The 25,173-nt window shown below is 40.8% G+C and overlaps 5 protein-coding genes, 1 long non-coding RNA gene and 1 other non-coding gene across 9 annotated transcripts; 2 read left to right on the forward strand and 5 right to left on the reverse strand.

Moving 5' to 3' along the window:
- Positions 1-1,879: 1,879 nt before the first annotated feature.
- spaw (southpaw) lies at positions 1,880-3,848 on the reverse strand. Its single transcript, XM_068311346.1, has 3 exons — positions 3,519-3,848; positions 2,310-3,124; positions 1,880-2,217 (listed from the first exon to the last, which is right to left on the reverse strand). Exons 1-3 carry the CDS (start codon positions 3,790-3,792, stop codon positions 2,065-2,067), a joined length of 1,242 nt encoding a protein of 413 aa, XP_068167447.1. The 5' UTR covers positions 3,793-3,848; the 3' UTR covers positions 1,880-2,064.
- A 445-nt stretch (positions 3,849-4,293) lies between these two features.
- dguok (deoxyguanosine kinase) lies at positions 4,294-6,412 on the reverse strand. The gene is made up of 6 exons (XM_068311348.1): positions 6,284-6,412; positions 6,011-6,189; positions 5,479-5,626; positions 5,257-5,372; positions 4,753-4,852; positions 4,294-4,640 (listed from the first exon to the last, which is right to left on the reverse strand). The coding sequence occupies exons 1-6, from the start codon at positions 6,332-6,334 to the stop codon at positions 4,614-4,616; spliced, it is 621 nt and encodes a 206-aa protein (XP_068167449.1). The 5' UTR covers positions 6,335-6,412; the 3' UTR covers positions 4,294-4,613.
- On the forward strand, positions 5,622-6,459 carry LOC137592878 (uncharacterized). Its single transcript, XR_011035047.1, has 3 exons — positions 5,622-5,772; positions 6,023-6,170; positions 6,325-6,459. It is a non-coding gene; the product is annotated as an uncharacterized lncRNA (long non-coding RNA).
- tcn2 (transcobalamin II) lies at positions 6,284-11,688 on the reverse strand. 3 transcript variants are annotated; one of them, XR_011035045.1, is made up of 11 exons: positions 11,594-11,688; positions 11,321-11,388; positions 10,730-10,919; positions 10,451-10,620; positions 10,011-10,163; positions 9,759-9,931; positions 9,495-9,669; positions 9,225-9,405; positions 9,015-9,133; positions 6,471-8,242; positions 6,284-6,393 (listed from the first exon to the last, which is right to left on the reverse strand). XR_011035045.1 is itself a non-coding variant. In XM_068311345.1 (10 exons), the coding sequence occupies exons 2-10, from the start codon at positions 11,376-11,378 to the stop codon at positions 8,181-8,183; spliced, it is 1,281 nt and encodes a 426-aa protein (XP_068167446.1). In that variant the 5' UTR covers positions 11,379-11,388; positions 11,594-11,688; the 3' UTR covers positions 6,284-8,180. The 3 variants fall into 3 exon arrangements, 1 of the variants encoding a protein (XP_068167446.1); XR_011035046.1 differs by lacking the exon at positions 11,321-11,388 and having other exon boundaries at positions 11,594-11,647; XM_068311345.1 differs by having other exon boundaries at positions 6,284-8,242.
- trnaa-agc (transfer RNA alanine (anticodon AGC)) lies at positions 7,377-7,449 on the reverse strand. The gene has a single exon. It is a non-coding gene; the product is annotated as a tRNA-Ala (tRNA).
- Positions 11,689-12,232: 544 nt separating the features above from the next.
- On the forward strand, positions 12,233-14,992 carry ccdc117 (coiled-coil domain containing 117). Its single transcript, XM_068311247.1, has 6 exons — positions 12,233-12,492; positions 12,727-12,926; positions 13,013-13,060; positions 13,160-13,423; positions 13,807-13,953; positions 14,068-14,992. The coding sequence occupies exons 2-6, from the start codon at positions 12,784-12,786 to the stop codon at positions 14,300-14,302; spliced, it is 837 nt and encodes a 278-aa protein (XP_068167348.1). The 5' UTR covers positions 12,233-12,492; positions 12,727-12,783; the 3' UTR covers positions 14,303-14,992.
- Positions 14,993-17,003: 2,011 nt separating this feature from the next.
- On the reverse strand, positions 17,004-24,326 carry LOC137592555 (golgin subfamily A member 6-like protein 22). The gene is made up of 24 exons (XM_068310819.1): positions 24,260-24,326; positions 24,055-24,167; positions 23,807-23,861; positions 23,595-23,717; positions 22,970-23,230; positions 22,084-22,158; positions 21,894-21,989; positions 21,646-21,753; positions 21,460-21,541; positions 21,231-21,366; positions 21,057-21,149; positions 20,870-20,982; positions 20,698-20,740; positions 20,465-20,584; positions 19,813-19,926; positions 19,445-19,675; positions 19,286-19,348; positions 18,692-18,793; positions 18,249-18,431; positions 18,021-18,152; positions 17,705-17,937; positions 17,481-17,607; positions 17,306-17,389; positions 17,004-17,219 (listed from the first exon to the last, which is right to left on the reverse strand). Exons 1-24 carry the CDS (start codon positions 24,324-24,326, stop codon positions 17,004-17,006), a joined length of 2,970 nt encoding a protein of 989 aa, XP_068166920.1.
- Between the last annotated feature and the right edge of the window lie 847 nt (positions 24,327-25,173).

Raw genomic sequence — 25,173 nt, forward strand, 5'->3', positions numbered from 1 at the left:
TATTAATTTGTTCATTCATTCAAACACTGTTTTTTCATGAATCCATTGTTTGTGTTGTCACAACCAATCACTGGTCTCAATGGACATGATCCGTGGGCAGTAACCACCTGAAAGGAGAAGAAATCATTAGAGCAAGGACGTTTACTGGCATAAAGTTGGACAATACACACCTTAAAATGATCAATCTTCACTATGCCCTGCTTCTTAGCAGCTTCTATCACTTCCTGTGCTCCCTCGATTCAACACAAGCCGTATCAGTGGAATTCCTCATGGAGCTCGCTGTCAATTGATAACCTCGGTAGGTGGACTGTGTTAAGAGAGGTCAATATACAAGTGTACAGATCTGGAAGAAGCTCCGTCCTTTGAAGAAGCTACATGAGGCTATGTCATCACTCAGCACTTCTATTCCGCCTCTGATACTGAAGTGGATTTCTCTTTAATGTGACCACAGCATCTTTCCTCTCAGGAGCTGAAGCAACCACAATACTGCTGCAAAAAAAATCCACTTACATGTGAAGGAAGAGTTGTATTTAACTTTTTAATTAATCCTAAACATGCAAACTGGGATATGCATTATCTCAAAGTTATGTCAAATGGGAATAAACAGCTTTAACAAAATTGAACAAAAGATTAAAAAGTATAATTATATTTCTTTAAATCTATATCAAAACAACCATAGGGTCAGAAGTAGCTTTGCATTCTGCAGAATAAAGGTCAACCAGAACCTCAAGTCATGACTTTCTAAAACATACATGAGTTTGAACACAACCACTCACCAGGCAACAAATTATTTCTTTTGCACAGCTCATGACATGCACATTGATATTTAGTTCATCATTATTTAAATTCTTGTTTAAATACCTTATGTTCAATGCAAAAGCTGGAGTCCGTTTTCTTTTACGCATACACATAAAACTGATTCTCGCTGTAAATAAATGGAAATCACATGACCACCAGACAGAAGGTTTGTTCAGCTTAGAGAGGACATTAGATAATTGGCACATGATTTAGAAGTGATGACACCAAGCTTTCCTGCTACTGTATATATGTGATCACCGGATGATTGGATGTCAGAAATCTACCAGAGAAGCTCATGAGGTCTTGCTTTGGGTGGAGGAGTTTCTGCTGATCAGTTCCAGTCCACCCAGTCCTTCCTGAAAGCTCCTGCCTCCAGACGAATCTCCACTCCCTGGTATTTCTCTCTGTTTGGGTCCCTTGTCACCTCTCCTTCTTCACATCCTACGCCCCCTCCCAAAGTAAACAAATGCTACTGCCCCCCACCCCTTTGCCCCATCTTCTAGAATACTTGGAGTGTTGATCCACTCGGCCTAACTGTTTGATCACAATCAACAAAAGAAGGCCGGCCAGAAAGGCTGCTAATGATCTCTGATGACATGAGGACTCTTATAGGTTCTAAAGTGCGTATTGGAGGTGGCCGAGGCAAATCTACTGAAATGTTTGCTGGTAAGATTAGGTAAGTAGATAAGTGGGGCTCAAGATGATTATTTACAAGCAGGTTGATCTTCTGAAGTACTTTTTGTTATAGAAAACAGGTTTTTGTTCGTTTCATTCTGTATAATAAATACATGTGAGAACCAAGGGAAACCACCAATCAAATTCCAAAGAAAACCTGGGACATTGTTTAAACAATATCCCAACATGACTATTTATGACAGGGAAAGTCTTTGTACATACAAAAAACAAATCACTGATTCCTTTTTCTTTGCAATTCTAAAAACCCACTTTAAAAAAAATCAAACTCAATGATTTCAAAATAGAAATGTTTTAATATATTTTCATATTTTATACACAAAATAGACTTTAATGCATAAATAGATAACATTCGCAAAAACTAACGATATATACTATTGTACAGCAACCAGCATGGATGAAACATTCACTCCTGTCATGTGCTCTAATATATCATGGCTAGGAGCTCTCGGTTCATTTGAATAATGTATTTCATGTGAACACACCAAATTAACAGTTGAATAAAAGTTTCAATTTAAGACACTACAGCATTTTTATTTGCAGGTACAGTGAAACAGGTGACGGTTCTGGCCATCAGTGACAGCCACACTCCTCAACAATCATGTCCTCGTGGTGACGCAGGGCCAGATCGTCACTCTCAAAGTACAGCATGGAGAGTGGGCTGAGGCGCGTCGGCACACAGGACGGGCAGGACACTCTCTCTGGGTGGTGGTGTAGCAACAGGCTCTGGAATATATATGAAGAATTAACATGAATCAACTGGAAACTACATTTAAATTTACCAAACCTTTTTGGAACTGGGATCATTGTCATCTTACCTGCATGTATGCGTGGTTGGTGGGGCTGAAGGATTCATCCAGCGGTGCGGGACACTCTCCTTCACAGCGATAGGCATTGTACCTCTTGGGGTGCACGATCCACTCGTCCCAGCCGATGTGGTCGAAGTCCACCCACATGTCCACTCTCCGACACAGTGGCCTCTGGGCTGGCTCTGCTGCTGGGGCGACACTCGGTGCAGCGCCGTCAGTCACCCTCACCCTCTCCATCCTGTTCCTTTTGCGGCGCCGGCTTTGACCCTCCCTGCTGACTCTGTCTATGGTTACGTATTTTGAGTTCTCCACGGTGTGAATGAGACTGTATGCTGTATGGCCCTCTCGGGGCAGGGTGTGTTTGGAGAAAATGACCATCATGACCCGGTTTACGGTATGATGGAGGACTTTTCTTTGCTTTAAATGAAAATTCTTGAATAGGGACTTGTCGGTTTTCTCCCCTTCATCCACTGCACCACTCCCTTGGTCTACGTCAGGATCTCCTGAGGCTTCATGGCTAAATGCTCCATCTGCCTGGTACAGCCAGTACTTTAACAGAGCAGTCACATTGAAAACCTTCCAGGGAGACTTGGAGCTACTGGGTGATGTACCAAAGCTCCCCAGGAAGAGGCGTTCATCCTGGCACGGTGTGGTTTCCGCCTCACAACTCTGCTTTCTGGAGTGATATAAATCCACAGTGGCGTGTTTGGAACTAGAGAAGGCTGGGAGTCGGATGCGAACCTCTGCCAGTTGGACGAGCTCACTGGTGGAGACGGACGACATGTCGAACGTGATCGTCCATCTGTCACCCACTTGATGACAGCCTAAAAACGAAGCAAAGAAATTAATTCAATGAGAACTCAAAACTCACAAAGGAGTCAGCAGCTGGGATGATGGAGGGAAAAGCGGATTCCTGGACAAATGTCAAACACTGGAGTGTGAGGGTGAGCGGGACAGGATGTGTATTGAACTCCTTCAGCAAGGACGTCTGAGGGCTAAAATACACACCCTCTCACATAAAACAGAGAAAGCCTTTAAAGTCGAATAAGCATTTTGACACTTGCTGGGTTGTAAAAAGGGTGGGTCTGATAACACAGATAATGCACCAGTCATAGACCTGCCAGAGGACCCTGCACACTGCTATCAACATATAATGTGTACAACATGCTTTATAAGTCAGGGATTTAAAAATAAAAAAGGTTTTAACTGTTGACTCACCTCTAGCCATTATGCTTAAGATGGAATCAGAGCTGAGCATCGACGGCTTTTCTCTTGAGGCGATGGTGTTGACAGCGAGCAGCGGAGAGAAATCAGCCATCCGGAAGGAGCGGTACAGCTGCATCATGTACAGAGGATATCTGCTGCGGTGAGTCGAGAGATTTCTTGATGCTAAACTCTCCTCAAGGTAGTTGTGATATTGATGCACCTGATTGGAGAAGATGACTCCAGAGGAACAGAGGAGGACTGAACAGAAAACAGTCACCACTTTCATTTTGATCAAAACTCACTAAAATGTCTTGAACAACAAGAGGCAAAGATCTCCTTCCTTCCTGCCTTCCTTCCTGCAGCTGGTCTCAGGCTCTAATGATGCCATGTACAGGCGGCGCTCCGGCCAGGCCCCTTTATAGTGGACAGCTGCCCTTTGATGACCCCTGACCACTTCAGGCATCTGAACGGCCCCTCTGATCGCCAAAGCAAATCACAGGGGATGAGAACAAAAACATTCAGCCAAGGTCATTGTCCTGTTAAACTGCCTGGCCTGTTTTATTCATCCAGGAGCTCAAACCTTTACAAATGTAAAGATCCAGTGGGTCATTAGACTTTAAACACGGTGCGACTATTAACATCTTCCCTTTTTAGAGACAGGCAAAAGTTAACAATCACACACACCAATGATTATAAAAACATAATAAAGGAACAAAACATCTCTCAGATTAAATATTTTAATTTTTAAAATAAAGATTACATACATTATTTATTTTATTTTCTCCGATTTGGGATGTTAGTCAGGAATGTGTAAAGCAAACATTTGTAAAACTGTGACACTGAAGTTCCAAATGGTCATTTTGGTGACATAAAGAAGCAGCATCTGTTTCAGTGTCTTGGTTGTTTATATTGTAATGAGAAACTTTTAAGAGAATTATCATATTCAACATGTAAACAAAACCAAAAAAAGTCAACAATTGTAATATTTTGAAGAAAATATTTGGCTCTTTCAGGTTGTTTAAAACCATTCATATCACTTGATATTTTCCAATTACAATTACAATTACAATTACAATTACACCTCATCCGTTCCCGCTGCTGATCTTCTCATAAACTATTGAAGAAGTTCTTCACCTGCGTATAAACAAATGAGAAAAACAGAGACGAGGCTGAAACATTAAGCCCAAATATTAATAATAATATTCTGACAGCAGCTACAATTTCAAAGAACAACAAATTAACGTACCTTTGTTAAAAATTGTTCCTGCACTTCAGGGTCATTATGAAAATCCACACTGGCATCGAGTTGTAACACGGGTACGTGTTTCAGCTTCTCGAAATGTATTCTGAAACAAAAGAGAGCCTCCCTGAACAGACCACACACTGCTGACCATCATCTGTTCACAGCCGAGCTGCAAACAGCTGCAGCGAACGGCATCTAAAACAGCAATCTGAGGGGAGCATCCTGTAAAACAAAGGCTGCTCCCCGGCAGTGTTTGACATTTCACTTTTTTGATAATGAGGGATTTATTACGCCAGATTCTAATTGGGTTATTTACATACGGTAAAAAAAACTTTTTATGAGTAAATCCCTCATGGATGCAGCCACCTGACTATTACAGGGGCTCAAAAAGGTCCTGTCAGCCAGGTTTACCCTTCATAGCTGTTACAATGTTGAAAGTTGAGTAATTCGTCAGTTTCAGCATGACTTGAACAATTCAAAAACAGACATGATCTCATTTGCACTCACTCTGTGCTCTTCTCCACCAGCCACCTCTGATGCTGAGCATCCAGCTTATCCAGATAGTCCAGTTGAACTCCCTTCTCCTCTGCCCTTCCCCGATGCTCCAGACGCTCCATACATTTCTGAGATAACGGAAATACAATGAGTTTGTGTATTCTTTATGACCAAATACATTTGGTGTTCAGAAAGCATGCTTATGAAACACAGCTCCATTCAGAGGTCACATACCCACGGTGGGGCTCTGAGGTAGATGATGCCCTCCAGCTCCACCTTGTGTCCAAACTGCTGCACCAGAAAAGAATGCCAGTCCTGGTAGACGGCCCATTCTGTTGAGTTGATGCAACCCAGCTCAAACATGTTCAGGGCAAAGATGTACCTAAAAAACAGAGAGTCCAGTTTAACTGGTTAGAACTGACTGACTGCAAACAGCACCAGTACTGTAACCATTTCATGCTAATTCCATCCGGAGCACAACTAGGATCAACATAGCCCCTCCACCCGCTCTACTGTCACCAAAATATGGTAAGTCAGCAGCTCTCTATCTCACTTTAGTTGAAGTCGTTGTGGTAAAACAACATCAGACCTTCTCTGATGTTTAGGACGATTGTAGGTTTTCTTTCAGCTTTATTGTCAAATGCATGTATGGCACATTTGACAATAAAACTGACTTTGACTTTTCTCAATAAAACACCCAAATCTTGAGTTAAATTGACGAGATATCTTTTTTCATTTTCCCGTCTCGCCCGTCCGTCTCTCTCACCTGTCGCTGTAGATGGAGCGCTCGTACACCTGGACAGGAACCCCCTCTGACCTGAGCAGTCGAGCAGGAGGAGGCTGCAGCTGTGTCTTCAGACGACTCATACACGAGTACGTCTGAAACGTGTACGACCAGCGCTGAGGATCCTGGTACATCATCTGCAGTAGGTTGCTGGTTATTTTCTGGGGAGAACAACGAAAGTGGAAAGATACTCAAGCTTACTTATTTCGATTATTTGCTGAGAAAATATATTTCTGGTTAAGAAATGTCCACCACCTCCGAGGACCCACTCTCAATGTTCTGCCACTTGTTGACAGGTTCTGCCATCACTTCCCAGTCTGGACAAGCTGACTGAAGAAGTCTTGCAAGAGTTGACTTTCCAACAGCTGATATTTGAGGACACAATAAAAGAGATCAGGTGTGATGTTGACACAATCCTCTCACGTTGTGGAATCACACTGACCTATGTTGCCTTCGATGGAAACTCTCTTCACCCGAGCTGCTCCATCCCCAGTGGAACATGAAGGGGATAATGAATCGGAATAACCTCTCTTCCCTGACTTAGTCGCCATGTGCACACCTGTATTCTGTGTTATAGATGCTTTTCCAAGTCGCCGGACGCTGTTAGACGCAGTGTGCACAAATCCTATTACATGTGTTAACGGTGTCAGCTTTTTATTTCTAGAAAAACAACTGAATAACACGCATCTAAATGGGGTTAACACTAGGAAATGCATTGACAAAAAGATTTTTTTTAAAAATATGTCTTGTGTCACGTGGACCTGCATTAGGTGAATTTACATCACCGGTCACTTAGCTACTTAGCAGTTAGCTTACACTCTTCCATGATGTTACTAGCATTAATTTCCGTAATGAATAATAGATTTATAGCTAAATGTGCAACTCCTAAAAGATTTAGAAAATCCCGATTTGTTGGCTGAAGTATTCATTCAGCGCTCACTCATTCGTGTTATCGCGTATTTCTTTGCAGCTGAAGGAACTTCCTGGATAAACACAATAGCGTCACTTCCGCTACACGTGCCTTATTTTCACAATAAAAGCATTTTGACAAGTCGTATGCCGCCCGTAGTTTGTACAGTTTAGAGATAAATAAAAGAAATTTAATGCTGCAAAGTGCAAACGATAAATTCGTAGCGCCGCCGTTTTATGCATCACAGTTTGAGGTGGAAACAGTTCGACAAGAGTTTAGACAAGAGGGTCTACTTGTTCTGTCTTCATGATAATTCAATGAAATTAATTTGCATTGCTATTTATTAGTTTTTCATATGTAGAAAATAAACAGATACAATTTATGTAAGATATGCACGAAGATACATTTTAAGAATCCCGGGAAAATTAAGAAAAGATTTGGAGGATGCGGGCATCGATCCCGCTACCTCTCGCATGCTAAGCGAGCGCTCTACCATTTGAGCTAATCCCCCGCTTCAGTACTAGACCTTACCAATGATTTCGATACAGAGTGCTTTACTGACTAACGTTGAATATTTTCGCTACTACTATAATTATGGACGCTTTCGTGATGTTATAGTGACAATGAAGAAATATCCTGCACATGCAGTTAACAAACAACTGCTTATATCTTCTATTGCAATAAAAAAAATAAATCTAGCAATACCAAACAGCACTTTTTGATTTGCCACATTTATTCATAAAACAACACGGCATCGCCTGACTATTAAAACAGCAATTACTTCATTATTATTCATATTTGGTGTGCGGCAAAAACAGATGCCGACAGATTAAATCAGAAACCCTCCTTTTAAATGTTTTTTGTTTAAATGAGCACATTCACACTCTGTATGACATTAAAATTATTTCCAGTCGTTTAAAGATTATGTCAAAATCTTTATACTTTATATAGCATTGCAACAATATCATATAAAATCTGTTAATTTTGAAATTACACATGCATTCAAGTTTAATCCTACTTGAAATGCAAAAATTGCGTGAAATTATTGACCATTTTTTCAGACATAGTGGCATAGTAACAATATCATATAAAATCTGTTAATTTTGAAATTACAAATGCATTAAAGTTTAATTCTACTTGAAATGCAAAAATTGCGTGAAATTATTGACAAAACGACAAAGAAAGAAACAGCTTTCCATGTTTGTGATTTGGAGCTCATTAATCTGAAGGGGTGTGTGACTCTCAGTAGCCTGTATTTTTTATGACAATCCTTTGAGAATGCTCAATCTTGAAATCTCCAATACCTGAGGAAGAAAAACAGCACATTTTTTATCCATAGTAGCAGATCAGAAAGATAAAGACAAAGAACACAGTCAGGTGCTGCATAAGTCTGATTACATCATTGTCATTACCACCTGAAAAACAGGACAATAGTTTAACAATGGTGTATGAGATGAGTACTCTGGCATGAGAACGCTGCTTTATTGCCTCATCAAATTAAGCAACACCACTGAGGTCATTGACCCTGGAACCATACTCTCAGCACTAGAATCATGGCATCACACCTTTTGGCAGATCCAGATCTACTTATCACCAAGATAGACGTTCATGGATACACAAAATCAATTTAACCCCTATGAATCTGTATTATCACTGTTATTCAGCTTTTATTGGTCTATTGGAAGACATAAAACTGATCCAGGATCTTATTCTGTACACAGCTCAAAAATGAGTTGAGGCTTCCTTGATCAAGATGAACCCCTACACATAATTTCATCAAATCTTCATAACAGCTTTTGGAGTACAGTAGTACGGTACCTCAAGATCCAAATTTAATTTGTATTGTGCCTGAACTCATAAATCACATAATTCAAACAACATTTCCCCATTTAAAATAACAAGAAAAAAGAAAAAATTAACTGAGTTTGTTGTATGTGAGCGTCTGTGTGTTTGTGTGTGTGTGTGTGTGTGTGTGTGTGTGTGTGTGTGTGTGTGTGTGTGTGTGTGTGTGTGTGTGTGTGTGTGTGTGTGTGTGTGTGTGTGTGTGTGTGTGTGTGTGTGTGTGTGTCCTCTCACCCTCATTGAGTGCACTGTCATCAGAAGAGAGATGCCAGTATCTGCGATCAATCTGTCTGGCCTGCTCTCCATTTATTCTGCTTAAGAAAGGTCCCCACAGACTAGTCTCCACGTCAAACCTGCCAAACAGCATTAAGTAAGCAACCATTTTGGTGTTTAAAAAAAGCTACAAAAAGCAGAAGTGCCCAAAGTTACAGGATATAAACTCACGTGAAGCCAACATTTTTCCCTTTGAGAAGTTCTAGCGCTTCCAGAAGAGTGCTGCCCTTTGGCACATCCAAAGAGTAAAGTGCCTTTGCGCCGCTGAATGTCACCACTTCCACCTGTATGTTCAATTTTTCCTTGGTTGGCTGAACCGCCTCAAGATCTATTGATTCCAGCACCAGTGTGTCTGCAGGAAGACAAGTCACATGAGAAAACAGTGACATTGCAGAAACATTATGAAATCTGAAACCTGAAGTTGGAATAATGTGGACATACTATCCTCATTCAGGCAGTCCTCGTTTCTAACACTCAGGTAGGATTTCTGGTGGAGCGCTGGGAGGATCTGAGATATGGCCATCGGGTTGTGGTACACGTTGGCCCTGACACCTGTCCTTATGGCCTCTATTGAGACAGCATAATCCAAAAGTGGGCTTTCCATTGCCAGCAGGGCCTTGAACATGTGAAATAACAGTTGCAAAGATTTTAATGTTTAGAATGACATAGAAAGGAACGAAACAAAAAACAGAAAAGGATCCTCACTTGAACTGCAAGACCGGTACTGAATTCATTACCAAGGTGACCGTCAGTCCTACGAGAATCCAAGAGCTTCTGCTTGATGCTGGTAAGAGCTGCAAAAAGCTCAGCAACATTGTGCATATGAGAAGCGGAATCTTTCACACACTGCAGTGCCATTCCAGCCATGGCGTAAGTATCTATGGTAAAAACATGGTATTAAAATATGGAGAGAGGGAAGCAGAGTTCAGCTTGATTAGATGCATCCCTTATGCTCACCAATACTTTCAGAGTCTCCATGCTTGAAGAGCTCGTCTTCTGTTGCCTTGATGAGCTTGTTGCTGACATGGTTGTTTACCCTGACACCACTTGCGCAAAGAGCAAGCACACCCAGAGAGTACTGGTAATAATTGGTCAAAGGGCGATGGCTGACTGCATAAAAAAGAGAAATAAAACTACATTCAGACGTGATAAAAGTCTTTAAAGTGACTACTGTTTTTATTTCAGCTTGGATAAGATAACTGTAGTCAATAGTCTCACTCTAATCAAAAAGGAACCCAACCTCAACACACAAAACAGAGACATAGATGACTTCCTGTACTCTAAATACAATAGCGACTCATTCTAAAATGTTAATTTAATCATATCAACTGAATTAGGATAGTTCAATATGTTCTATGTCACTTAGTCAGCCAGCAAAATGTTTCAGGATAACTTACATGCAATGTTGTCTTTTTCCTGTTCCATCTGCTTCTTTAGGTGTGTGAGCAGGACATCGGTCTTCTCACTGATGGTGAAGGTGATTGTGCTGAGGTCATAGCAGGAGGCCTTCAAAGCCAGGGTGTAGAGTGCCATGATGCCAGTCACTGCTTGGCTGTTCGACAGAGAGCTGAGCAAAACACAGGGCGCCAGATGTTAGGAGGGTGCATCAAGCAAAAACATAATTCAATCGAAATAAAGACTTCATCATAGAACTTTTTGGTGTTAATTAAGAGCACCTTTGAATGTCATCGTGCAACTTATTTTTCATTTTGTTCAGGTGTTCTGTCTCCTTTGCCAAGTTGTGTTTGTTCGAAAGCCGTAATGCCAATTGGACACTGGGATTGGGGACTCCGTCGTGTGAGTCCAGATAGCGAAGAAGATCCTTGTTGAGTGACAGGAGAACCGGAAGGTTTCCTTCTTCAGTCACTGGATCAGAATGTTAAAAAAAAATTCTCAGACATTTTGATCACAGATACAAATTTTTCACCTCTCTTTCTCCCTCTCTCTTTCACATGCAAACACCCACACCCACTCTCTCTCTCTCTCTCTCTCTAAATATAATTGCAAATTCTACATATCTTGGTATCTGGCCTTCAAATGTTACTTTCATCACTGAAAATCAAAATATGTGACAACACTCTCAGTAATTTGACAATTGCACAAATTTTGACAATGAGAGATCAGCTACAAGAAATCACAACTTACTGCAGCGCATTGCAAAACCAGGGAATGTCCAGGGCGTATTTGTAATGTAATTTCAGAGTTAGTACTGTATGAGTAGACATGATTAATAAAGATAATGTTTTAAAAAGAAATCCATTTCTTACCACATGGACTACCAGAGGCACAAGTCAACAGAAGGGTGATAATCACTAAAAACAACATTCTGGATAATCTACAGGATGACATGAAAGAATCAGAGTTCAAATAATTGTTATAAGGATATTAAACGGATCAAGAAGTAATTGTGGTAAATACACTTAGCTACACTGTATATAATACATAAAACACACAATGACATTAGGTTACTGTAATAGGATCGCTATTATAACATTTTCTGTTTAGGGTAACTGTCTTGTAAGTTGTTTAAAGTCTCATACCAGTGACTCCAGTGTGAAGAACCAGCCCGAGTGAGGACACGACGGGAAGTCAACACTACTGCCCGTATCACGGTCACATGACTCCTTATTTGTGCTGACACAGGAAACGTCAAAGCGACTGGGGGTTGGTCTTAAACGCCGAAGGTTGGGAGATATTTCTCTTGTATCATATATACTCTTTTGTAAAACGAAAACACAAATCGGGTGAATGTCTATCTTTATTTATACATATCGTCTTCCATGAGGATTTGAGAACGTTGAGGAGTCCCAGTTTTTCAAACTAGTCCGTTAAATAACGGTGTTTCTTTTTTCTTTTATTTACACATATATATAAATACATTTAAAAAAATTTAAAGTAGACGTACGCGTCGTACTTAACACAACTGATATAAATACTCTGATAATTACAAAATAAATTGAGTGGATAAGACACTCAAATGCAAATGAATTCTAATTTCGTTTAAAAGACAAGATGTATTTTTACATTGGAAACATTTGTATCACACTAAAAGATCTGATAAAAAGTAAACTATTAGAAAAGAAAAGTGTCACAAACGTGAAGCGACGCCTTTCTCTTTCAACTACAACTCCCACAATTCCCTGCTAGAACTCTCGCGCACTTTCGACAAACTCCACGAGTCTTCGGGCTCGACTCACCTTTCAGAATAGCCGAATTGCTAACGCCCGTCTGCGTTATAAGCAGTTCTCGCCACAGGGACCGTGGATTTCTGCTCAGCGGGATAATTTACGTCAGTAAAACCCGAACCTGCAGTGTCTGTTGATGTGACGACGTTCGTGACGAAGTTGCAAAAAAACAAACAAACCCCCAAACAAACATGCATTGAAGGACACTTGCTAGCAAAAGAACCAAAACACCGAGGGGCAGAGTATCAACACAGGTTGGTTTAACGCGAACTATTGCTAAACGTCAAAGTTTAATTCATGTAAATTCGTTATTCTTTGCAGGAATGAAGTTGCCATTGTGGGTTTTTTTTGTCATGTAATATTACGACTCGGCCCTTCCGTAACGTCTTCAGCGGGGTTGTGGCTGGCTTTTTGTGTACTGGTAAACATGTATAACTCGTGAGTCATGTTGAGTGCATTAAATGCTCTCGACTTGGTTCTATTAATAGTGATCATCCAGATCAGACCGTTTGGTGGTTCTTCACTGGTGAACCGCCTGGACCACTATGCATCACTCTGCTCCCCCGAGCAGTGAAGTGGGGTTCCTGCCAGCCATGTATTCATTCTCAGGCCCCACAAGCCTTCCTGAAATTAACCTGGGACCTCCAAGTGCGTCTGGGCATTCACCAAGAGCAAAACTCTCCAACAAGTATGTAGCTGACAGTTTGGTGGTGTCATCTTCACTTGATGTATTTGTCCTCTTTCTGAACACATTTGTCTTCTGTCCCACTGCAGTTGGGAAACAAGATGCCTGAGGAAGAACAGGAGGAGGGTTGGTGATGAGTAAGTCACCGAAACCTGCAAGAAAAACACCATCAGAAACTTTTAGCAGTGACAAATGGGGTATTTCTAAAGTGAACTTTTTTCTTTCTTTTTTTCCAGGGCATGTAGTGCCAAAAGGAGGAGGTTAATGTCCGAGGAAGAAGATGGGTTTACAGAGAACCCGAGCACTAGCACTTATCTGGGCTGGTCTACAGGAAATAGTTGCCCTGTTCAGCCTGCAAAACAAGCCATCCCTGCATCCCCACATCCCAGCCCGGCGCCGGTGCTGCAGCCCACCTCCTCTGCTCTGTCCAGATTAGAGCCAGAGAGCTCCTGCATGGAGATCGAGGCAGCCCAGAGGAAACTGCAGGAAATCGAAGACAGGTGTGCAAATCTAAAAGGTTTCAGAAACTGCTTTTTGCGTTTTATAACTAATCAAGTGTTACATACTTCAGCAGTTACAGACATATTGGACACCCAGTGTATATTAGAAATACACATATTGCATCATTATACTAGGAAGTCATTGCAGTCAGTCCCCTGAGTGGTAAACATAAACACTCAGTAGCCATCATGCATACATGGAAATAAAAACAAGACTATGTGGTTAAGTGCTTATTTCATAAATAATTTACAGACTAAAGACAAGAGAAATGAAAGTCTTTCATTTATCCTGTGCAGCATTAGAACAGGCTGGACTTTGGTCTAATGCATTTGGTAGTGATATGTGGTTAGTATCACATAGTGATGCCTTTATTCCTCAACAGAATAACATTAGAAGATGATGATGAAGATGAAGATTTGGATGTAGAGCCAGCCCAAAGACGCCCAGTGCTGGTGATTTCTGACAGCCTGAAGGAGGGTCTCCAGCGTGGCATCAGTGACATCCTGCCCCACACAGTAGCACAGTCTGTGTATGTCCTCTTTGTTTTCTTACTGGAATGTTCAATGAAGTAATAACGTGACTTGTTTTCTGTTCCTGGAGACGCTCTCGACTCATTTTGACACCCTCATTTCTGTACTTTCAGGAGCCACTCCTGCATGGAGTTGGTGTTGTGGCGGCCGCCAGAGGATCCCTTCTGTCGGAAGCGGAAGGGCCCGTTTCAGAAACAGCGCAAACAAATGACAGTATCTGAACAGCCCCTGACCCCATGTCCATCGCCCACGCCTCACAGCCCCTCCAGCCCACCTGTAGACGCACACTCTGCCCTGTACAGCTTTCCTGATGCTCACAACTCTGGAGAGGAGGACATGGAAATATAGCTGGTATAAATGGGATGATTTAAAGCCACGCCAAAGGAAGAATCTGGATGTGTTTTTATACACGGACTCTAAAAGGCACTTGGGGTCAGTCAGTTCGGCACAACAAGCTTGTTGATTATACATTAATAGGTTTTTTTTTCTCAATTTATTCAGCAACTCTTTCGCTTTACAGTCCCTGCAGTTTGTTTTTTGTGGTTATGAAGGACTAAATAGTAAAGCTGGGCAATTCATCACTTTTATTCATTGAAATCTGCAAGGTAAAATCGTCTCACAGCTTTCAAAAGTTTGATAGGCAGCCTTACAATTAATCCAAAAAACTAAGGATAATTTCTACCTACTTTTGTGTCTCTTGGAATATCCTGATGCTTTGTAAATGACTGATTTGTGAAACGTCAGTGTGAAGCACTTTTGTGTGTATTTTTGTGATCAGCTCCTGACAATCATTCACAAGACACTAAAAGTTGGTTCTGCGCTTTCACTTGTGCTCACAGCCTGGCTTTCTGCTTGAAGTCATATTCGTGGTTGGAAGATCGTCGTGATCTACTGCTTTGCACACATCCCAGCTTTGAGAAATTTTGTAAATGTATCTTTTTGTCATTTGATTCTATTTTTATTTGTACATTACCAGAGCAGCAACTCGTGATGGAAGTTCATGCTTTTCATTTACTTTTGAATAAAATTTTGACCGTATAGTAATTATATATGGCGTAAATGATTTTTCATTCAGATTTTGCTTGACTGTAGTAAAAGAACATTATTGGGTGATTACCATCACACTTTAACCAGTACCTAAAGGACTTTAATACAGTACAATACATCCCCAAAACAATATGTATTGTTTGAAACAATTATTATGTTATTGAATGAAATAGTCTCATAATTAGACAAAATTAAACTATTACCAATACTAATAATAATTTTTTACTTTCCGAAGACAAAACTGGTGACGTTTCTTTTAAAAAGGGGAACTGGTCACACAATGTCCTTTTTAGCAGCAGCTTGATTAAATGATGAAACAAAATACTTTCCTAAACCAAAATAACACTGCTTAATTTGTGAGAGAGTACAATTAGATCAAGAACCTGTCCCGGTAGGTTTTTTTTTACAATAAGATAACAATTTCTTACAGAGTTGAGAAAACAGTTTAAAATACTGATCCTACAAGAGTTAGTAATTTTCTGATTATATAAGGGATTTCTCCAGAGCTATCAGCCTCAAGAAGTTCTCTGACACCAGCTCACGTGATTTTCAGTGAAATGTCAGTTCATCACTTTACAGTTCATTGTGACCTTCAGCCATAAAATCTGACTGCCCAGAGGAACACAGAGTAATACGAAGTTGATCTTTGTGTTTGTCATTTGTCATCATGACATGCTTGTAAATCTGCTCTTTCATAAACGCATAACAGTGAATGATTTATTTTTGTAACCATGGAAAACCTTGAAATGCTTGAGAAATTAAAACAGGGTGAGGTCTGGTGTCCCTAATTTGAAATGGCTCTGGTTGGTGAGTCGCTCTGAATTCCAGCAATGTCTGGACTTTGGGTGATCTACGAAGGAGACACCAATGTTAGCAAATATTTTTGCATTATGAAGATCATCACAGTTTATCCTCAAATGTTAAGAGTCCCTCCACATTTCAGATCTGACCCAGAACTATAAAGAAATTAGCTGTGGTTTTGCTATAAGGCAGAGCTGTCAGAATTAGAATAGCAGTCAAAGTAATGTCTGCTCAGCTGTGTTTCGTAAAATCATGAACAAGACTTACAGACAGATTAAGACTTATAGATAGATTTTTATGATCTGGCTCCCAAGGCAAAATTACAAGTTCTAATGTTCAAGCTTGTTTGAGCATTTATCACAAGTGTAAGTGCAGCCATTAGTTAGAGTGAATGGATTCCAGGTCGATAAGCAACCTGCTATCTAAACCATTTACTCACTGTGGTGAGATACGATCCCAACAAATCTGAAGGGATTTTCTCCGGCGAAGGGCTCCAGATGCGGGCCTGGTTTTCTAGACGGAGCTGCTTGACTCTGCTCTGGAGGTAGTGCAGCAATTTAAATGAAGCCACATCTGACTGGCTGTGGGAGGGGGCAATGTGGAGGGAGGGGGAGCACAATGGGTTCTCAGATTCCTGGGGGAGAAAAGATGCAAAGAGGTTTAATGATGTTAAAAAAATGAACGAGCACATGAAGAGCTCAGAATCAGGCAAAACCACAAACATTCAAGCTTTACCTGAGCACTCAACACCGTGGCTCCTGCAGGCTGATTGGACTTTCTCCTCCTCTCCTCTGGAGAGTTCGATGCTCCTCTGGGAGACAAACAAGCTTTTAGCTTTTTAGTTTTAAAGGTTGTTATTTGTAAATAAGTAACAAGAATGCAAGATGTTCCTTCTATGAGATGAAACACTTGTAAGACAGCGGTGGTGAAATCATGCTGTTGACAGGACGGATGGCTGGTTAGTCGCATGTTTTCACAGACACAGAAAGCAGTTACCTGACCCGCAACAACTTTGTCTTGCACCTGTGGGATAGTAAAGATGAGGGCAAAACATACAGCAATAATGGACTGAATATTTCTGATTTCGTTTCAAGGGATCACCAAGTTTGGACTCTATGTAATTTTTAAAAAGGAGCACATGTAAAGATCATTTATTAAAGAAGCTGAGTAATCACGCTTGTATTTTGACCTTCTTCCACCGTTACCTCTCCAGTTCTGCTGTGAACTCCTCTTGGAACTTGCACGCCAGGCGAGCTGCAGTCTGCTGCTTCCACTGACTCATGCTCTGCTGAACCTGTCTGAGCTCCAAGTCTTTTGCTTTCAGCTGTTTGCGAAGGGATGCTGCCACCCCTCCTCCGTCACAAACTCCATCACGCAAATGAGCCCAGTTCAGACTGCTTAACTCCTCAATGTGCTTCTGCAGAAATATAACATGACAATGACGGAAGTGATCAGGTTTTGTTGTCTATAGGAATCAACATAATCAAGTATGTCAATTCAAACCATAATGAGACGCTCCTTCAGAGAATTCAAGGCCTGGGTTCTCTCCATTCTCAGCTGTTGCCTTTGGATGCTCAGTTCTTCATCCTGAAATTATAATGAAATTACTGACATGCATAAATGTTTAAATGTTATATCCTTGAAATGAAAATAGCAGTATGTGCAATCCACACTTCACTTTGTTATTTCTCAGACGCTCAGTGGTTTGTTTCTGTGAATCCAGCTCCTGATGTAGAAAACTGATGACACTCTTCAGCTGCTCTCTCAGTGTTGTCAAGTTCCTAAGAGCCTCATCTACTGTGGAACTGCACAGTGCAAAGACATTAGAAGATAAATGAAAAACACAGTATGTTGTCTATAGATGATACGATTCTTTCTGGATGCCAGTGATGATAAGAATACCTGGAAGGTAACTTCAAAGAACCTATTCTGGCTCCACTCTCTTCCACTAAGAGGTGGAGATGCTGACACTCTGCTCCCAGCTCTACGGCCCAGTTCTGGACCTGCTGCTCAGTCTCAGCCGTGAGTTGGTTATGACTGTTTTCTCGTTCTGCTAGCAGACCCCTGAGCCTGTCGGCCTCTTTCTCCACCTGCTTAACCGCCTGCTCGAGCCTCGACACCGCCATCTGACTCTCCTGTGACCACGGATCACAGCGTGTTAACTTTTCTACAACTCCACATCTCTTTATTTGTCTTGCCTTATGTGGTTTTCTTGCACCTGTTCCATCTGTTGCTGCATTTTCTGCAGCTCTGCCCGGTGCTCTTCTTTCAGCGACTCGCAAATGGCAGACCAGAACGACTCCTGCTCTCTCTGCTGCTGATGATATTTATTCTCTAACTCCTGCAACCTCTCACAGAAAAATATCATGCATGGATGGAATCATCATTTTATTGTCTGACTTAAGATGGCAATGTTACATCATGCACTGCTTAAGAGTCTCCTTACTGTGTTTAGCTCCACCACTTTTTGTTGAAGCGCCACTGTGTCTCTCTTTTCGCGCTGCAGCTCACTCCTCATGATTTCCAGGCTCTCTCTGTTTTGCTCTTTCATTATTGCACAGTTGATCTTCACAGCTTCCATTTTTTCTGCTTCCCACTTCTTTCTCTCTGCCTCTATTGCTTTGTGGACCTGAAAGAGGGAAAACTGTGTATCTCACATAGAAGATAATTGCACATTCTAAGCACAGGATTATCAGAGTTGACATTAGGGAGTAACAATGAGAGGATATTTTGACCTGTAACTACTTTTATTTAATTTGGGTTTTATTGATGAGTGTCTTGTGAAAAGGGGCCAGCTCTCCTGCCTCTCATTCAGTCAGGGAGATTTCTCAGTTTGTAGTTAATTGTTTTATTTTTTGATAAAAAAATAAGAAAACGTAAACTCGAAACCTTTTCCAAGGCTTCCTCATGGAGCTCTTCCTCTCGGTTCTTTGCCTCCTGCTCCTGCTCCTCCAGACAATCCCTCAGTTTCTTTGCCTCTTCTTCCTTCAGCTGATGGAATAGGAAGGAATCTCATCTTGAAACTAACCTCTTTTAATTAATTAATGTCTATCAAATATTTTATATTGCAATAATGTGATAACAGATTTCATTCATATTTCAAGAAAGCACACTCAGCTGAACGGAACTTTTCAAGGACTCAATGTGACGCATGAAAGCGAGGGCTTGATCCTTCAAGGCATTATTTTCTGCCTCCTTAGCATGATTATTAAGCTTAAGGCACAAGAAGAAACTTTATTGTCATTATATAATTTTACAATCATACAACGAAATTGCGAGGTCAGATTGAGAGTTGTTCGGGCCGCTGCACCCTAAGCGTGCTTGCCACTGTTGGCTGGGGTTTGAACCTATGACCTTCTCTCTGTGAGGCAACAGTGCAAACCACTGCGCCACCGGCACAACAGCCAGATGTAAAAAAGCTTCATCATTAATAAACATAAATAATGTAATTTACTATTCTAGCTTTACCGATATGTTTGTTACCTTTTGGATATGCTGCTCATGAGCCAAAGTCAAATCTTTCTTTTGCTGCTTCAATGCAGCTTCCTGAAATAAAGAGAAAACTGTTACTTAATTTTCTATCAGATCAGATTAACAATAATTTCTACACTTAGTAAAGCACCGAAGCGCCTCAGCACTCACCGTAATTCTCTGAGCTTGTTCCCCAGCTTCTGACAAAGCGCCGGTGTGATGGATTTTCAGGTGCTGCAGCTCCCCTTTCAGTCTGTCTCCTTCTTCTCGTAAAGCTGCTCGAGACTCTTTTAACTCCAGCAGCTGCAGCTCCTTTTGAGCCACCATCCGCTCTAGACTTCCCATTCTGATCTGGCATTCTCCAAGTTCACCCTGTAGCTCACCCACTTGGAACTCTGCAGCCTGACAGATGAGAGATGCACCAAAGACAGTCAAAGGGAAATTATGACAAGAAAAATATGTGTGTTTACGCTGCGCCACTGGCTACACACAATCATGCAGATGAATTTTTAGGAGTTAAAAGTGCCATGTCATTAGACCTTGATGTGATCCTTTTTCTGCCACTGTTTCTCCTCCAGACAAGCACACCTGCTCCTCAGTGAGCTCTCCTCCTCAGTGACCCTGTGCAGCTCCTCACGAGTCTCCTCTAGCATCTGCCCCAAGAGCAACATGTAAAAAATGTTAAATCTCAAACAAAAACAACCTCCTTAGTTTCACTCAAAACACTAAACAATGCCTCAAGAAAAGATCAAAATCTGAAGTGATACATTTAGAATGTTGGAATAATTATTACTTAGAGAAATGAAAAAAAAAAACAAGTTTAGACGCTGCTGTTGCACCAGACTTGAATGGCAGGTTTTATAAACAGACTAGCCTCACAGCTTATCAATTTTTCAAATGCAGTAAAATGTGGTAAAAATGTAACATTAACTTTTTTCCTTGGCAAAATAAAACTCTTTAAATAAGCAGCTTTATTCATTTACCTTCACAGACAAAACATCATGTTTTATTCATCTATAATTCAAAATATAAAATTTATTGTTTTAAACAAAAATAAGCATTGTGATTTTGGATGTTTAATTTCTTATAATCTAGAATACTGATTAAAGTTAAGTTGAAGTAATTATTATCTACAAATTCTAATGCCATGATCTAGAATTGTCCTTATACTTGGAATTCTGGGGACAATACTTCTTGAATGGACTCCAGCTTCTCTCTTGAACGTCGCTGTTCAGCGAATAGCTCGGTTTTGGCTGTGTCCAACTGTCTGTCCATCTCCTCCCTCTCCAGTGTTGTCATGGTAATGGTGGACTGTTTTTGAACAGTGGATAACAGTGGATGAAAAAAGAGAAATATTATTAAAAATGAGGAATGGCAGACCTATTGTTGGTTCTGTTGACTCAAAGATGTTAGTTTTTTCTTACCCCAAACATGCAAGACTCTCCTTGTAGCTCCTGTTGTTGGCAACTAAGACACATACATAGTTGTATTACTGATTTACAAGAACTGTCTTGTATACATCATTGAATTATGATGATCTGACACGATGTGTTTGTATAACAATTAATTAATTAATCAGTAAGAGCTTGGTTTTACCTGATTGAATTCTTCCCCGTTTTGCTGTGTTCCAGAACAAATTCCAGATTATTCTTCTCCGTCTGCATCTTTGCTGTCTCTTTAGTTAACCGCTCTAATTCATGCAAGGCATGCTGAGACATATAACATAAACTGTGAGTATTAGTGATAGTCCCAATAAACTGCTGTATGAATTTCAGCCTTTTACCTTTCTTGTCTTTTGAAGCTCAGAGATGGAGAGCTCAACATCTTTTAACAGAGTTTTCTTCAACTGTAGTGTCTCTTCTTCTTTCTTGCATTTCTGAACCAGACACACGAACATTAAATGTGATCAGATTAGACTAAAGCTGACACAAACATACCCAAGGACACCCGTTTTAACCTGTCGGAGTACAGAAAGATGCTCTTTCATCCTGGCCCAGTCAGTCTTCATCTTCTCTGATCTCTTCCTGCACCTCCTATTCCAGTGATTTATCTCTTCATCCGTGTCCTTACTGTCACCCACAGAACAGACAATTCTGTGGTACACAAACATGCAGTCATACAATTTACAATTTAAATTTCTACACAACCCCTTAGAGAGGTTTTAAATATTCTTCTGCTTTGTTTACCTGTGATCTTCTCTCTTATTGTGTTGAGGTTTAAAAACAGCAGAAATTCTTTTTGGTATATCTCCATAGCAGGAACTCTTGCCTTTGTAAACAAAGAAAGGTCAAGTTTATGACATCTGATCATCATTTTATTTGTGTGGACTCATGAAGGAAAAAGCAGCCAGAATATGGACTTTGCACATCTACCTGACATTGATATGGGTTCACTTTCTTCTTGAGAGAGTGTGTCGAAGTCACTCTGAGTAGTGCTGTAGTCATCTTTGTCCGTCACACACTGAATGAAAGACTTCCATCCTGGGGTGGAGGGTGACATAAATGATGATAACTGTAATTACACATGTATTTTATGTTCCCCCCTTTTTGACTTGCATGATTCAACATCTATTCATTTTAATATACTGAGATGATACCTACTTCCCTCTACTGTCTCTCACCTGGCTGTCTGTGAATCTGCTGCCTGACCTCACTGGTGGAAACTGAGTTAAGGTCACTGTCAGTGGACACTCCATCTAAACTCCACATCGGCACTCCTGTTAGAGGAAAGCAGCCTTTAATCACCCTTCACAGGGAAGAAATCTCCAGGAAGATTAGCAAGACTATGCAAACAGATGCTGTTCTTGCTACCTGCAGAACACCTGGCCTGAGGAGGATGACTGTTGTTCTGCTGCGGAGATGGTACAACCTCCACTCCACGAGAGACTGAAAAGCATAGAGAGAATGGAAGGAATATGAGAATAAAAATCTAGCAACAAGCTCCAATCTTCATGTAAGAGTGTTAAAAGCAACAAATACAATATACTGTATCACAACAAAATCTGATATCTTTATCTTTGGTAGGAATTTCCAATGTGCATGTACTCTGCAAATTTTAATATCATGCTTTTGTCTAAAAGTTGCCCTTTTGACCTATGGGTACAAGAACATAGGTCTACACAATGAAAAGGTCACATCCTCCGAGGGTAAAGAATGGGCTCAAGAAAATTCAAGGCCAGTGTTCTGTCAGGGATACTTGAACAGCAAAATCAATAAACTATATTTTTATGTCCTCTGTTAAGGAAGTGTTGATAAAGAAGATATTTAACAAGACATTTATGGAAAAGATTACTGTCTTCAAATCACTATCAATAATAAAGGTAGAACAAAAATACCTGTAAAAGATCAAATTCAAACCGGTCGGGTAGTAGTGGAGGGACTGAACCAGAAGCATTAACAGCACCTTTTTTCTTTATTTGACAACAGTTATATATATGTTACATATTTTAAAGTGACTACTCACTTCTGCCTTCTTCACCAAGCCTCTTAGACATGTTGCATCTCTCTCCAGCACCCAACCTCTCACTGCACAGAGCATTTCCTCCATAGCAGTCATAAAAACATTTGTCTGGCTCTTTTCTTGTACAGGGATTGTTTGGTTGGGAATACAGTCCAGTCTCCCAGCTTTTATTGTCATCCACTGGTGTTGCTGCTCTTCTCCCATTAACATTAAGGGCACTTTGTTCCTTTTGTTTACTCTGGCAGGAGTCAGACCTCCCTGGCAAGGCTATTTCAACCATCTCATCTCTGAAACGTTTGACAAAGTCCTCGGTACAGATGCTGTCAGAAGGAGAATGTATTTCTCCTGCCATCCCCCCTTCCTTATAGGTGTCTCCCAGCAGCCTCTCCAGCCTCCAGATAATCTGCTCCCTTTCAGACTCCATTTGTTCGTTGTCTCTTGTTCTTTTGTGTAACTCCTGTTTTCTTTCCTCTGGAGTGATCAGATCTTCCACTCTCTCTGCAGGATGAGTGGTTGTGGTGTTTTAGTGTTCTGATGCAGCAATGTCATGCAAACACATATAAACAAATCAGATTCCTGGTTTATTTGGATATTAACTGGACAATTTACTGTTTGTGTGTCTGATAAATTTCACATTGTTTAACTCTTCTTTTCCAATCTTTACTCTCTTGTTTTTGTCAACTCAAGCACTCGTACTATTTTAACACAAGACCTGGTGGCAAACAGCACTTTAAAGTATATATAAATAAATAAATACAGAAATCGTCTATACCAAATGAGAATGCAGTAAAAATCCAACAGGATCAAGGGGAGACTCAGAAATTCCATTACTTTCTGTGTGAAAATGACAATAAAATATTACCAGCTTTTTGCGTCATCGTCGGAGTTTGTATCAAATCAAGACAAGACATGGGAGCGTCATTTGATTGACTTGTGCTCCCAAGTCCTGTGTCTTTACTCAGAGAATGACTCCACCTAAGAGGAGCTAGACAAAAAACAAAAACAAAGATTGTCATCATAAAAAAAATATCAAAATTTGCTTGAAGGTTTATGTTGTGACATACTGAAAACAACCTGTTTGCTGGAAGTCACGCTCTTTGGAAATGACTTGACATTTCTGGGTCCGGACCTGCAAACATAAATAAATAAAAACAGTAATATTCCACAATTTTATTTCACTAAAACAATAATACTACAAAGTAAAAATATTTCTAAAAAAAACAACAATTCCCTCAAGAATGTGATGAAATCGACGTTGAAAAAAGAAGTCCAATAAAATTTCTAGTCCAGACAGAGAGGATGACAAATATAAAATCACTGACCTGCAACTGACCGAGCTGAGCATCGATAGCGTCTAGCAGAAGGTCACAGTGGTCCAGTTTGCGAGGTGGTGGATCCAATACAAACCCACTGCCGTCCTCAATGAGATCTGTGGCTAGAAACGAAAAGATCATCAGTAATGGGGGCAAAATCCACAGAGAGTGAGATATGAATCCAAATGTAGTTATAATGTCAAGTAATAACGACCCATGTAAAGCAGCTCCTCTGTGTCCTTCGGATCTCTCCGTGTGCCATCATGACCTCTGTCATCCATGTCCATTTGCTGAAGACAAATTTGCAGTCATTCTCCAAACAGACACAACACCCCCCCCCCCCCTGACTGGGCAGCCAGGATGAGAGGGGGGTTTGCTCAGTTGCCCAGGAAACTGGGACAATTTAGCTTGTTAGCAAGTCAAACTGTCTTCTTTTTACTCCAAGGACTGTAAATTCCTGTGCTTTCCTGTCTCTCCCATTACCCTGAATGAATATTAACAAGACTGTCTACTTATCCTCTGGAGTATTTCACAGGCTTATCCAGCCCTCACATTTACTGAATAAAGACAAATACTAGTAGCAGTGCAATTTTAATAAAGTATATATCTATCTACGTATCTTTCAAAATCTATTTTTATAACCCCCGATCCCACAGAAGACTTTTCATCATTTAAAAGTATAAAATTGCAAACACGACTAGCATGAGTGGAAACACACAGTGAAGCTAATCTGACCCACAGACAGGTTTGTAGTTCTATTTAGACCTACAGTACATGTAGATGAGTAATTTCTATTCTTACACAGACAAAAATATCACAATTGAAATTCCTACGTCATTAACGTCCCCTGAATTATCATTAACTTACTTTCTGGGAGGCTTTAAACCGGTGCTGAACTCGGCTCCTCGGTGCTGGACGGCGGCCAGCGCAGCTGCGGCACTGAGTGTGATTGACAGGAGATGTACTTGGTTGCTGTGGAAACGGTCAAAACAGCTCGCGACCCGCTGCAGACGGCGAGTTCCCGCGCGCCCAAGTATTAGCGAACTCGCGGAGGAGTTTTTATGACAGTCGTGGGTCTCGCGCACGCGCACGCACACACGCACACACGCACACGTCTATCACCAGCAG

This window comes from Antennarius striatus, chromosome 3 (genome assembly GCF_040054535.1).
Source record: "Antennarius striatus isolate MH-2024 chromosome 3, ASM4005453v1, whole genome shotgun sequence".
NCBI lineage: Eukaryota > Metazoa > Chordata > Actinopteri > Lophiiformes > Antennariidae > Antennarius > Antennarius striatus.

Bases quoted from the DNA above. Each gene is read 5' to 3' on its own strand.
- spaw (XM_068311346.1), bottom strand. From the start codon at position 3,792: ATGAAAGTGGTGACTGTTTTCTGTTCAGTCCTCCTCTGTTCCTCTGGA. The intron at 3,125-3,518 runs GTGAGTCAACAG...CTTCGTTTTTAG, and splicing joins CTTAAGCATAATGGCTAGAG to GCTGTCATCAAGTGGGTGAC. The intron at 2,218-2,309 runs GTAAGATGACAA...TATATATTCCAG, and splicing joins CCAACCACGCATACATGCAG to AGCCTGTTGCTACACCACCA.
- dguok (XM_068311348.1), bottom strand. From the start codon at position 6,334: ATGGCAGAACCTGTCAACAAGTGGCAGAACATTGAGAGTGGGTCCTCG. The intron at 6,190-6,283 runs GTGGTGGACATT...TGTTCTCCCCAG, and splicing joins TTGAGAGTGGGTCCTCGGAG to AAAATAACCAGCAACCTACT. The intron at 5,627-6,010 runs GTGAGAGAGACG...TCTGTTTTTTAG, and splicing joins CGCTCCATCTACAGCGACAG to GTACATCTTTGCCCTGAACA.
- tcn2 (XM_068311345.1), bottom strand. From the start codon at position 11,378: ATGTTGTTTTTAGTGATTATCACCCTTCTGTTGACTTGTGCCTCTGGT. The intron at 10,164-10,450 runs GTAAGTTATCCT...TTTTTTATGCAG, and splicing joins GGAAAAAGACAACATTGCAT to TCAGCCATCGCCCTTTGACC. The intron at 9,670-9,758 runs GTGAGGATCCTT...CACATGTTCAAG, and splicing joins GTACCGGTCTTGCAGTTCAA to GCCCTGCTGGCAATGGAAAG.
- ccdc117 (XM_068311247.1), top strand. From the start codon at position 12,784: ATGCATCACTCTGCTCCCCCGAGCAGTGAAGTGGGGTTCCTGCCAGCC. The intron at 12,927-13,012 runs GTATGTAGCTGA...GTCCCACTGCAG, and splicing joins AGAGCAAAACTCTCCAACAA to TTGGGAAACAAGATGCCTGA. The intron at 13,424-13,806 runs GTGTGCAAATCT...ATTCCTCAACAG, and splicing joins CTGCAGGAAATCGAAGACAG to AATAACATTAGAAGATGATG.
- LOC137592555 (XM_068310819.1), bottom strand. From the start codon at position 24,326: ATGGATGACAGAGGTCATGATGGCACACGGAGAGATCCGAAGGACACA. The intron at 20,983-21,056 runs GTAAAAGGCTGA...TATATGTCTCAG, and splicing joins AGCTTCAAAAGACAAGAAAG to CATGCCTTGCATGAATTAGA. The intron at 18,794-19,285 runs GTAACAAACATA...CTATTCCATCAG, and splicing joins ATGAGCAGCATATCCAAAAG to CTGAAGGAAGAAGAGGCAAA.